This window comes from Lemur catta, chromosome 2 (assembly GCF_020740605.2).
Source record: "Lemur catta isolate mLemCat1 chromosome 2, mLemCat1.pri, whole genome shotgun sequence".
NCBI classification, from domain to species: Eukaryota; Metazoa; Chordata; class Mammalia; order Primates; family Lemuridae; genus Lemur; species Lemur catta.
In genome coordinates, this window is record NC_059129.1 from 12,832,106 (window position 1) to 12,845,887 (window position 13,782).

The following is a 13,782-nucleotide window of genomic DNA, read 5'->3' on the forward strand; positions in this document are numbered from 1 at the left end:
GGAGGCAGTACAGTATAAAGGAAGCTTAATGATTAAGCATAGAATTTGGAGCTATTTTTACCTGAGTTTAGGGCCTAGTTCCACCTTCTTCTAGACATGTGAACTTGGACCTTGCTAGCCTTGTGACCTTGTAACCTTAGTCTTCCTAAACCTCACTTTCTTCCTCTGTAAAATGGAAATAATGTTAACAGTAATTGCTTCGTATAAGGGAGTTTGTGAGAATTGAATAAGATAATGCATCTAAACATTCAGCTCAGTGCCCGGCACAGCTACAGTGAAATGTAGCAATAAAATAAGAACAAAACTAAATTGGAAGAAAAGTTCCTTAGACTTGGAATGAAAGACTGAAAACAAGGACAGTCTGCAAGGGAGAGGTGGGCTGAGACTGGCGGTGTGGTGGGTTGAGTGGTGGTGGGGGGTCACAGAAACCTGGAGGGCTGAGGCAGGCTCCAGTGAGGAAAGACAGGGTCACTGGGCAGCTAGCTCTGGGCCCCTAGGAAGATTCCTTAAACTCTCTGAGCCTCAGTTTTCTTATCTGTTAAATGGTGAGGCAATAGTCACAGCACCCACCTCACCAGGGTTGTTGGGGGGATTGAATAAGATGGTGTGTGTTAAGCACAGTACATGGTAGCCGTTGTTACTGAGAATTGTGCTTGAAGGAGAGAGGCAAATGCGAGCAAGTGAAAAACCAGAGGGAGGAGAGATGGGTCCAGGTTGACAGTGAGAGAAAGGATAAATTCAGTGTCAGGCAGGGATAGTGCCATGGATCAGGACAGGCATATCATCGGAGCATCTGCCAGAAGCTTCCATTTACACAGGCCTTGACATGCCTTCTGCAACCAGACAGCAGGCCTTGCGGGGATGCTCCAGCCCCCTTGGTTTCTTGGAGGCATGACTGTGAAGCTGGGTTTGCAAATAATTTTGATCCTGAGAAAGGATTTTCTGTGGGAGTAGAGTTTTTATGAAGACTTGCCCTCTCCTTACTAAATGTGCATTGACATTGACCTTTCTGATCTTCCTAATATAGTTATAGCTGCCTTCCCTGCTGCCCCTGGGCTGGTCAGAGTCTACATGAGTTGGAAGGGGAAAAAGGTTCTATGGCAGGAAATCAACTGTGTAATTGTTAAAATAGAACTTCAGCATTCTCTTTAGACAAAAGGTTGGTTAAAAGGCCACAATCCCATTCCTGTTCTACCATGCACTGGTTGTATTCCACAGGAACAAATTAAGTTTGAGAGGTAAATATCATCATAAAAATTAAACATTACAGTTAGGTTGATGTTCTTAAGCAATTCCTTGACATTCGGCCATGCCTTTGGATTAGCTTAATTGGAACACAAGAGATCAGAACTTAATTAGAATTTAATTGAACTGCTCTATTAAACAGAGCTGGCTCAGTGGCTGCATTGTAAACTTCACTTGGAAATTCTTTCCAATGCATCTCTGAAAATATTTTGGGCATTCAGAGTAAAGATAATGATTTTTACTGTAAGCAATTTTTGATAAAAAAAAAGTTTTATATTGTTAGCAGTAAAAAGTAGTGCAAACTCAGATGAGTTTGTTTCAGCTGGGATGTGTTAAGTATGCGGAGCTAAGACTCTCACATTTGCTGGAGTTAACTCTTTGAGGGCAGGTCCTGCAAGTGACAGAAAACCCCATTCAAACTGACTTAAATATAAAGGGATTTTTTTTTTTTTAATGTAGATGAGAGACCCACAGGGAAATTTTCCAGCCCAGTTTGATTTGGTGGCCCACATGATATCTTCATGACTTGTTCTCTCTCTCCATCTCTTGATTCTGTTTCCTCTGGATCGGCTTCAACCTGAAATGGGCCCTCCCCCTATGGCACCAGCCTATGTCCTCTAAGGCTCAAGCGCAACAGGGAGAGAGAAAAATCTCACCCAGAGTTTCTAATTGAGCCAACTCAGTCAATTACCTACTTTAGAATAAGTCGTTGGAACTAGGGGAATTTCTTTTTTTTTTTCTTTATTTTTTTGAGACAGAGTCTTGCTCTGTTGCCCGGGCTAGAGTGCTGTGGCGTCAGCCTAGCTCACAGCAACCTCAAACTCCTGGGCTTAAGCGATCCTACTGCCTCAGCCTCCCGAGTAGCTGGGACTACAGGCATGTGCCACCATGCCCGGCTAATTTTTTTTCTATATATTTTTAGTTGGCCAGATAATTTCTTTCTATTTTTTAGTAGAGACAGGGTCTTGCTCTTGCTCAGGCTGGTCTTGCTCAGGCTGGTCTCGAACTCCTGACCTTGAGCAATCCTCCTGCCTTGGCCTCCCAGAGTGCTAGGATTACAGGCATGAGCCACCGCGCCCGGCCAAGAATTTAGTGTACTGTTAAGCAAACAAAAGAGCTCCACCCAAAGCACACAGCTTTAGAGTTGGGGAAGGGTGGATCCTCCAAAGAAACGCAGGGTGCTGTTACCAAAAGAACGCAAAAGGGAAACTGGGCAGCTGTCTTGGTTAGGGCTTATTATGTTTTAACTGACAGAAAACTGGCGTAAATAAGGCCGGGCGCGGTGGCTCACGCCTGTAATCCTAGCTCTGGGAGGCCGAGGCGGGTGGATCGCTCGAGGTCAGGAGTTCGAGACCAGCCTGAGCAAGAGTGAGACCCCGTCTCTACTAAAAATAGAAAGAAATTATCTGGCCAACTAAAAAATATATATACAAAAAAAATTAGCCGGGCATGGTGGCTCATGCCTGTAGTCCCAGCTACTCGGGAGGCTGAGGCAGTAGGATTGCTTAAGCCCAGGAGTCTGAGGTTGCTGTGAGCTAGGCTGATGCCACTGCACTCTAGCCCGGGCAACAAAGTGACACTCTGTCTCAAAAAAAAAAAAAAAAAAAACTGGCGTAAATAATAAAGAGGATTTATTGACTCAGGAAACTAGAAGGTCCCAAGGTAGACAGGGAATTCTTCGAGATGGGTTTGATTCAGAGGCTCAGTGATATACTTGAGGAGGACTTGGTTCTCGTCTGCCTCTCTGCCAGGCCTCTTTTAGAGGCTGCTTTATCTTTAGACTGGCTTTCCTCAGAGTGACAAAGCAGCCACGACCACAGCCTGGGCTTTGCATCCACCTACTACAGCCACGGAAGGAGAATGGGCAAGCTCTTTCGGAAAAGCAAATGAAATGACTTCCCAGAAGCCCCAGCACAGCTCCTCTCCCATCTCCTCACTCTGAAATGGGTCGCATGTCCATTCCTGATTCAATGAATCTCTTTGGCCAGGGTAAATGTGGACCAACTTATCTTAGGTCTCAGTGGAGATTATCTTACCTGAAGTGGGATTATCTCACCTGCCTTATCAGGGTTCATACCTGGAGCTGGAGCTGGAGTTAATCACTGACACCCATCACAGTCACCGCCCAGGTCAGGAGCTGGGGGACTGATGGTTGCTGGACCTTGAATTAACAATCACGCTGGGGGCCGCGTGCGGTGGCTCACACCTGTAATCCTAGCACTCTGGGAGGCCGAGGCGGGTGGATCGCTTGAGCTCAGGAGTTCGAGACCAGCCTGAGCAAGAGTGAGATCCATCTCTACTAAAAATAGAAAGAAATTATATGGACAACTAAAAATATATACAGAAAATATTAGCCGGGCATGGTGGCACATGCCAGTAGTCCCAGCTACTTGGGAGGCTGAGGCAGGAGGATTCCTTGAGCCCAGGAGTTTGAGATTGCTGTGAGCTGGGCTGATGCCATGGCACTCTAGCCCGAGCAAAAGAGTGAGACTCTGTCTCAAAATAAATAAATAAATAAATAAAAATCATGCTGGGGCTAGGTCTTGCTCATTTTCTTTATCTGTAGTGTTCAGCACAGGGCTTGGCACATAGTAGGTCCTCAGTAAATGTTTGTTGAACAGAGTCAAACTAGAACAGTGTACCATGTTTAATTTGGAAAGAAATCAGGAGTTTTTGGCATGGGTGAACTGATGGCCAAAAATAAATTCTGTCTCAGCTTTAAATATAGATACAATGTAGAGTCTGTCTTTGACCTGTTGGTTTATTAAAAAAAAAAAAATGTGGAGTCTGGGTAGAGGCGATAAGACCGCTTCTTCTCCTATCCTATCCCACGCAACATGAAATTTTCCCTTTTGGCTTTTGGGTGCTCATCAAATTCCATTACAATGAAGAGTATTATAAACCACAGTTGGTATCAGGAAACTATTTCTAACTCCTGACAAGTCCTTTGATGATCTCATGATACTGAAATTTGCTACCATGAATAATTCAGTAAAACAACCACTTTTTTTTCTCTTTACATTCCTTGCCCTTGTCATAGTCATTTATTATAGTTGTTTTCCTTTTCTTAATCAGATACCTGAATGTCTTTTAACAAGTACAAGGGCTCTGGTCAGTGAGGGAAGAAACTCCATTTCCTGGCCTTGACCAATAAGGAAAATTAGAAATATCATCAACTTTTGTTTGAAAAAACTTTCTAAGGAGTAGAAAAAATAGATTCTGGCAGGAAAGGTGGGGTAGAATTATTTCAGTATGATTTCTTTTCATCAAGAACACTTTTAAAAATGACCATGTGGCCTGGGCTGGAAGTCTTAGTCAATGGTATTAGTGCATAATTTTGAACTTCTTTTGAGAAGTATCATTATTCTCTGATGAAATTTTGACTTGGTGAAAAAAATGTGAACAACTGTTTGGAGTTTTCTGTGATAAGTTACTTTGGCTTCTGGTTATAGGTTAAGTGGTTGCTCATTTCAAGGATCATAGTTATTGATTGGTTTTGTCATGTCTGAGTATTCTCGGGTATCCTGAAGTTTACTGTGGAAAGTATCTATGTGGGAAAGGATGTTCTATGTGCATGCCATGTCCACAGTCCTTAACTGCTGTTCTTTGTCCTTACTTTGTCCATGTCCCCATCACCCTGACTATAAGTGATTGAACCATGAATGTGTATCAGGCCCTTGGGCAGCCACTTTTAGTTGGCAAAGTGGCTATGAAAGGGTCTGGTCCGATTGTTCTGCCCAACAGGGATACTCTACCTTGGGAGCATCTAACCATTTCAATCAGATTCTCCCTTCTGGGGAGCTGGTATGTCAGACTACCAAGAGAAAAACGTAGAAGGGGAGATGCCCAGAGACGAGAACAAAGCTTGAAAAGCCACAAGATAGCAGACCTTGAAGGCAGAGAGAGGAGGAGAATCTGTTAGAAGAGAACAGCAGAAAAAGAAGCAGCAAGGAGTAAAAGCAGCCATGCCAAGGAGCGGAGTCCCACATAGAACTAGAACTGTTGCCAGATGCCTGTAGCCTCTCCTGTGCCCTGAACAGCCACGAACAATGGTCCAGTTCTTCCTGAGACCTGGCTCTACCACCAGCCAGAGAGATTCGTGTTTTCCCTACCACCCCTTCTACCTTTACAGTCACTCATTCAAAGGTACTTTGGGCCTCTTTTGAAGGAAGCTTTGACCATGTGACTGCTTTGCTCAGTGGAATGCATGGATCCGACATATGGCATTTCCAAACACATGCTTAAAAAGTCAAAACACAGTTCACCATATTCTTTTTGTTGGCCGCGCTAACTGGTGATATTTCAGATAGAAGCCACTCTGTCAGGCTCCAGAGAGCTACCTTGTCCCTTCCCCCATGTGAGAACACAGCCAGAAGGTGCTATCTATGAGGAACCAGACACCAAATCTACTAGCACTTTTATCTTAGACTTCCCAGCCTCCAGAACTGTGAAAAATAACTTTTTTGTTTATAAGCCACCCAATTTATGATATTTTTTGTCATAGCAGCCCAAATGAACAAAGATGTTGAATAAACTGGTCATATTTCTATCCCTTGCAAGCCCAAAGAGTCTCAACCAACACAATGCCACACAGTCCACTGAACTCACAGCACATGCTTTTGACCTTTCTGGGGGAGAATTCTATTAGTCACCCAGTGTAGACTCAGTTGCTCTCAAGTGCTAGTGGTTTCTCTTCCCAGCCTTCAGTCCTCCTCTATGTCTCCTGTACATTTACCCAACATAACAGTTGGTACAAAATACTGTTTGGGTTGAACCTCTATTAATTTTTGCCTTTTCTCTCTTTGTGGTCTGGGTCTTTTACGACTATTTTCTCCTCCTCTGTCTGCCACCACCCCCCTTTTATTTTTTATTCTAATTTTTAAAATTTGGTTTTATTTTCCTTTTTTTTTAGAGACAGGGTCTCTCAACTCTGTTGCCCAGGCTAGAGTACAGTGGCGTCATCATAGCTCGCTGTAGCCTCCAACTCCTGGGCTCAAATGATCCTCCTGCCTCAGCCTCCTAAGTAGCTGGGACTACAGGCATGTGCCACCATGCCCAACTAATTTTTTAATTCTTTATAGAGACTGGGTCTCACTATTTGGCCCAAACTGGTCTCAAACTCCTGGCCTCAAGCAATCCTCCTGCCTCAGCCTCCAAAAGTGCTGGGATAACAGACATGAGCCACTGTGCCTGTTGACCCCTTCTATTTTATTATAAAAAAATTTTCAAGCTGATAGAAGAACTGAGAGAATTTTGAAGCAAATACCCACATATTTGCCACCTAGATTCTACAATTGCCATTTTGCTTTATTTGTTTTGTCACGTACCTCTCCACCAATCCACCAATCTGTCCCTCTATCTATTCACCTTGGTTTTTGGATGCATTTCAGAGTAAGCTGCAGACTCATGATGACAGGACAATATCTTATCCCTTGACACTTAGTCTTTTTCCTTTTAATTCTAGATTTAAAAGAAAAATTTTTTAAACTTTGTTTGAGGCTACCTTAACCATTTCCTCTGCTCTCCCAAACTCGCACATTTTCACCCTTTAACAATCAAGAACTCAGTGTATTTGTCCACGTTATATAAACCTCGGGTGCCCTTGCTGTCTTAATCTCCCTTTTTAATTTTTCTCCCTCTTCCTTCCTTCCTTTCTTATCTCTTCACTCACCACAGTGTTTCATTTGCTTTTCTTTCTCTCTTTCGGCTCCCCAGCAGATAATTTTTAAACTAAACAACAGCTGAACAATATCCCCACTGTTCTGCATGTCTGGGTATGCACAGCACGTCCACGCTTGCCCAGAACAGAAGGAAAACACAATTTCTTCCATTTTATTTCTTTGCATCAAAAGTGATTAAATCTGTCTGCATGACCTTCATACCTCAGACCATTTGGCTATTTTTAAAGTCTACTTATTAGAGGAAGTCAAGCTGCGTAGAAGAAATCTTTACCACTAAATGATGTGATAAATGCCACGGAAACAATGCATCTTTTGTAGGAGGGGAGAGAGAGAGAGAGAGACGCTGCCATCTTAACAATCGCCAGATTGTTTAAATTATTCTACGGCAATTCATGCTAGTTACATATTTGCATTGTTGTACAAGTATTTTCTTATTTTGGTCAAACATGGCTTTCTGAAGGGAATCCTACCCTTGCAAGGCAGATGAGAAGACCCCATTACGTGGTCTAGTACTTTCCATTTTATTGGCCTGGAGAGCAATGTTTCAATTTTTTTCATAAAAGGCTATCAGCAATGAGATTAAAGACTGCAAATATTCTCCAGCAACTCAGGCACTGCTATATTTTATTTACTAAAAGCTGTAATAAAGCTTTCGGTAAAAAATCTTAAAGAGCACTTTTCTTTTTGTTGAACATCAATTTTCCAACGGTCTTTTCAACCTTATCTGGGGTTATAAAGCTGAGTTGGCCATTTCAAAGTGATGGGAGGGAAAAAAGATGGAAAAAAATTGATACTAAAATATGGTGGGAAGAAAGTAAAGAGGAATTCTCCAGAATTACATTAGCAAATCCCACTTTTAAATACCAGAATCCTTGCACATGAGTTCCTTCTTGCTCTGATGCTTGAGAGTTGAATGGTGAGTTTATTCATTCATTTACCCCACGCTCATTGGTCACCTGCTCTGTGCAATGCAATCAATTAAGCACTGGGAATATGGAGGAAGACAGGTGCCCTGTCTTCACAGAGTTTATAATTCGGTAGGGAAGATGTGTATGTGGGCAGAAAGTTACGTTATGGTCTGAGGTGCGATGACAGGGGACACACAGAAAACTCTACCCCAAACAGAAGAGTGTCAGAATGCTCAGAAAGGCTTCCTGGACAAATGAGAGTTAGCCAATCGGAGAAGAGAGGAAACAGTATTATACTTAAAACTCTTTCTGTTGCAAGTAATAAACAATGCAATGCAAACTGGCTTAATCAAAAAAGTAATGAACAACCCAATGCAAACTGATTATATTGGCTCATATAAAGGCTCGGGGACTTTTGGTTCCAGTTGTAGCTGGATCCAGGGTTCAGTACAGTGCCATCGGGACTCTGCCACTGGTGTTCTATCCAACAGCATCACCCTTCTTCCTGTTCATGGAACCCTAAGCGTATTCACTCTCACTGGAGCTGCTTTGTCATTCAGGAATGGCTGGGCTGAACTAATTATTAATACATCTTCAATAATCTTATTTCCAAATAAGATCACATTCTGAGGTACTGGGGGTTAGGACTTCAACATAGGAATTTTGGAGTGACGCAATTCAACCCCTGACATGCCACCTTTCTCTCCTCCATCTCACTGATCTCCTGCTGGTACCTCCCATCGGCTGGACCCAACTAAAGGGTAAAGGAACCTTATTGATGCACCCTAAAATCAGCCCCCTGAGGCACCCTGTGGGTAGAGAAGGGTAGCTCTGGAGGGGCAAAGAGAGTTTCCCAAATACTTTGTATTGCCTTCATTCTTGGGAAGGATCCCTCTACATGGCAACCAACACCTCCAGATTGCCTTGGTTCTTAGCCCCTGCTATCTTAAAATGAGAGGCAGGGACTGTCTTTCTCCCAGATTCCATAACTATTCTCTCCAAGGAGCTGACTGGTTCTCTCTGGGTTACAAAAAGAGATTTTAAATGGAAACAGAAGACAGGATACCTGGTGCTCTGCCTCATTGCTCTTCTCTGTATATCTTCTCCCCCATCACTCTCTGGGGTGTTTTGTCCCTTGTGGCTTACCGGCTATCTGTCACCTAGGGGCTACATTCAATTGCATGTAATGAAAACTCAAGAACAGTGGTAATGAACCAAATGAAGTTTCCTTTTCCTTGTGTGTTAAGATGTCCAGAGTAGGGCAGGCCCAAGCTGGTGCAGCAGCTGAAGGAAGTCAGTGAAGGCCCAGACTCCTTCTACTCTTGCTGCACTTCCAGCCTCGTGTCTGTGTCCCACACTGGAAGAAGTGGAAGGAAACTTCAAGAAAGAAGGGGCAGCAGAAATCAGGAAAGTAAAACTCTCTCAGAAATCCCTACGATACGTTTATTTCTAGCTCCTACAGCACAGCTCCTGTGTCACATAGCAGTCCCTTGCTACGTGGGAGCCTGGGAAATGTAGTTCTTCGGCTGAGCTGATTGCCATTTGGAAGCAATCAGGTTTCTGTCAATGAGGATGAAGTGGAGAGTGGACATTGGGTCACAGCTAGCAGGCTCAGCCACACTGTCAGTCATACCTGTGTGCTGGGCGTCCACATTTGATGGTGACAGCCAGATCTGAAGCACTGCTGTTCTGAGGATTTGGATGGACTTGGGGGACAGCAATACAATTACTCAGAAAAGAGAATCATGGTCTAGGTTTAAATTACAAAATCATTGTAAGACAACACCAAAAGCATGTAATAGGCCCCTACTATGAGCACTGCCTTTTCTTAGTCCCTGCTCTCAGAAAACATGTTTATCAAAAGAGGACTGCAGAAATGTCTTTAGAATTCCTTACATTGCCCGAGTTATTGCTTGTTGATGTGCTTATAAAGCTTATGAAGGACTCATGCATATTTATGTAACACAAGCAATCAATTAACCTTCTCTTTCCCTCTCAGACATATGGGCAAAGTAGGAATATACAGTTGGCCCTGTGCCAAACTCCAACACACTCAAAAATCTGCATATAGGCAAGGGGCTATGGCTCACCCTGTAATCCCAGCACTTTAGGAGGCTGGCCTCACTTGAGGCCAGGAGTTCAAGACCAGCCTGGGCAATATAGCAAGACCCCGTTGATACAAAAAATAGAAAAATTATCAGGGCATGATGGCATGCCTGTAGTCCCACGTACTCAGGACTAGCTTGGGCAACAGAGTGAGACCCTATCTCAAAAAAAAAAAAAAAATCTATAATACATATAACCTTTTTTTTTTTTTTTTTTTTTGAGACAGAGTCTTGCTCTGTCACCCTGGGTAGAGTACAGTGGCATCATTATAGCTCACTACAACCTCCAACTCCTGGGCTCAAGCAATCCTCCTGCCTCAGCCTCCTGAGTAGCTGGGACTACAGATGTGGAGCATGATGCCCGGCTAATTTTTCTATTTTTAGTAGAGATGGGGGCTCACTCTTGCTCAGGCTGGGCTCAAACTGCTGTGCTCAGGCAATCCTTCCGCCTTGGCATTCCAGAGTGCTAGAATTACAGGTGTGAACCACTGTGCCCAGCCTATATATAACATTTGACTCCCCCGAAATGTAACTACTAATAGCTTACTGTTGATTGGAAACCTTAACTGATAATGTAGACAGTCAATTAACACATATTTTGTATGTTATAGGTATAATATACTATATTTTTATAATAAATGAAGCTAGAGAAAAGAAAATATTATTATGAAAATCCTAAGGAAGAGAAAATATATTTACTATTCACTAAGTGGAAGAGGATCATTATAAAGGTCTTCATCCTCATCGTTTTCACGTTGAGTAGGCTGAGGAGGACGAGGAAGAGGAGGGCTTGGTTTTGCTGTCTCGGGAGTGGCAGAGGCAGAAGAGGAAGGGAAGGTAAAGGAGGGAGGAGAGGCAGGCACACTAGGTGTGACTTTTATTGAAAAAAATCCACGTCTAAGTGGACCCTCACAGTTCAAACCCATGATGTTTAAGGGTCAAGTGTAATTTAATTATCTCTTCTCTCTTTAGAGGAAAAGAACCAAATTCATTGCCTGTGATTTTCTGACCGAGTGGTTATACAAGTAAGTTGTTCATGTCTTTGAATATTCAATGACCCTAAGGATTCAATAGTGTTAATTTGCAAGCAGAACAGCAACAATTGACTTGAACTCTTGCTTATTGTTTTCTTGTCAATCGAACGTATGGCCATTGTGACCAGCCAAAATCCAAAGAGGATAGGGGAGCCGTTCACAGAATTCTTCTCCATTCCGTTCGTGAAGGAGTGGCTTAAGGATCAGTAAGTACAGCATAAGGCTTTGAGTAATTTATTCCTAATTTTAAGATTGTGTTAATGACAGTTTTCTCCAATCTAAGAGAACTAGCTCATGTGATTCATGCAGGGCCCTAGGTCAGTTATATTTGTCGCTCTTGTCTCTGCTTATTTTTAGCCTACATTAAGCTCATCCTACCCATGCCAGTAATTTCATTCAACAAGCACTTCAGAAATAAAACAGAAAACTTAAAAAAAATTCTTAGCATAAATAATGTTTCTCTCCATTCTCTCTTGCTTTCTCTTTTTTTTCTGGAGGTCATTATGTCTCAGAAACTATGAGTAAATTTTCTAAATATTAAATTTTAATTATATGCATCAATTTTCCATTTATAATATTAGAACATGACAGATAAAGTTAAATCTCTCTTTGACCATTCTAATCTGGGTCTCCTCCCCCCACAGAGGTAATCAGTTCAGTCTACAGTGCATCCTTCCAGAGCTCTTAAAATTTAATAGTTATTTGGGCCGGGCATGGTGGCTCACGCCTGTAATCCTAGCACTCACGAAGGTCAAAGCGGGAAGATAGCTTGAGCACAGGAGTCTGAGACCAGCCTGAGCAAGAGTGAGACACTGTCTCTACTAAAAATAGAAAAAATTAGCAAGTCATGGTGGCACATGCCTTTAGTCCCAGCTACTCAGGAGGCTGAGGCAGGAGGAGGGTTGTTTGAGCCCAGGAGTTTGAGGTTGCAGTGAGCTATGTGGATGCCACTGCACTCTAGCCAGGCGACAAGAGTAAGACTCTGCCTCAAAAAAAACAAAACAAAACAAAAAACCCTAAAATTAGTTATTTAACTATATGAAATTAGTTTATATCATATAAAATTAGTAGTATTCTTTGGTATGAGCTACTTTTTGTCAATGATGTAACAATGATGATGATGATGGCAGCTGATGTTTACTGAGCACCCGTATCACTGTTCTCAGCATTTATACCAATGAACTAGTTTGTTCCTCATAACAATGCTATTACCAGTCCTATTTTGCAGATGCAGATATTTATGTATTATTCTACAGCTTGCATTTATTTAACCCAAATACATACTTTTTTCTTTTTGAGACAATCTTACTCTATTGTCTGAGTTAGAGTGCAGTGGTGTCATCGTAGCTTACTGCAACCTCAAACTCAAGTGATCCTCCTGCATCAGCTACCACACCCAGCTTACTTTTCTATTTTTTTTAGAGATGGGATCTCATTCTTGCTCAGGCTGGTCTCAAACTCCTGGCCTCAAGCAATCCTCCCACCTCAGCCTTCCAAAGTGCTAGAATTATAGGCAAGAGGCACTGCACCCAGCCCCCAAAGACATACTTTTGAGATCTAGCCATGTTGATTCAATTATATCTAATTCATGCCTTTTGATGGCTTTACAGTATATTTCATTTCTAGATTTGCGTAATATAGTCATTAGTACAAGAAATATTTATTGAGTACTACTGTGTGCCAAACATCATTCCACGTACTTGAGATAGAGCAGCGAACAAAGTAGCTCCAAATCTCTGTCCTCGTACAGTTCATATTCCTGCAGGGAATAACAGATAATAAGTAAACAAGTAAGTGCTATGAAAAATAAAGCAGAGGTTGGGCCTGGTGGCTCATGCCTGTAATCCCAGCACTTTGGGAGGCCAAGGTGAGAGAATCACTTGAGGCCAGGAGTTCAAGGCCAGGAGTTTGAGACCAGCCTGGACAATATAGTGAGACCCCACTTCTACAAAAAAATTTTAAAATTAGCTGGGTGTGGTTGTACATGTCTGCAGTCCTAGCTAGCATGCAGGAGGCAGAGAGGGGTGAATATATGGAATATTGAGGGGGCTTAATTTTATATACAGTAGTCAGGAAAGATCTCAGAGGATGACAGTCAAGCAGTGTTCCACTATTTTAAGCTATAGCTGGAAGAAAAGGGAGCTCAATTTAGCAAAAATAATATATATTTTGCCTGTTACCTTGAAAATGTTTCCATGCCAGCCTTTTGCAAGAACAATGGCAGGAAATCGAGGCCCAAGGAAATCCAGTGAGACTTACAAAGTCACATATTAAACAGAGTGGAAGAGCTTCAGTTAGACACTTAGCCCTCGAGTGTCACATCTTTTGCTTAAATCTGCCCTCCTTGAGAATGCCAAGTTGAATAGACTCTTGGCTGACTTTCTCAATTTTGAGAATTAAAAACTCCCGGATATTACCAAATTTTTTTTTTTTTTTTTTTAAATCTGAGACTACACTTTGAAAGGAGAACAATATTGGAAAACCTTATTTAGCTTCTACACCTGTGCCTAATTTTGTCTACGATGAAATGGAAGGCCCATAATTTATTGATTTGCATATATTTTTCTAAGACAAGATTTTTTCAGTATCGTTCTCCAAGTTGCTGCTTTGCGTTGAAAATGAAATATTTTCCCACTTGTAATAACCAGTGGAAAAGAATCTCAAAAATAAGAGAACTCCAAGTGAGAATCTTCTCAAATCCCTGGTCATTTATTGTGCAAATATCTTAATTTAAAATGGCATCTGACATTTGCCGGCAGCTCCTATACATACACTGTAAAGTAGCAGTAGCAATCATTTCACTTGCACT

The 13,782-nt window shown here is 42.1% G+C and overlaps 1 protein-coding gene across 3 annotated transcripts in view; it reads left to right on the forward strand.

Annotated features, from left to right (window-relative positions):
• Positions 1–13,782, forward strand: part of IQCK (IQ motif containing K) — a 103,939-nt gene that overhangs the window by 26,405 nt on the left and 63,752 nt on the right. The window contains exons 5-6 of one of the 3 annotated variants that reach the window (XM_045542713.1): positions 10,912–10,964; positions 11,102–11,179. In XM_045542713.1, the coding sequence (XP_045398669.1) occupies positions 10,912–10,964; positions 11,102–11,179 (131 nt within the window). Of the gene's footprint in view, positions 1–4,989; positions 5,272–10,911; positions 10,965–11,101; positions 11,180–13,782 lie in introns of those variants that run through there. The other 2 variants (XM_045542714.1, XM_045542715.1) reach the window with 2 other exon arrangements.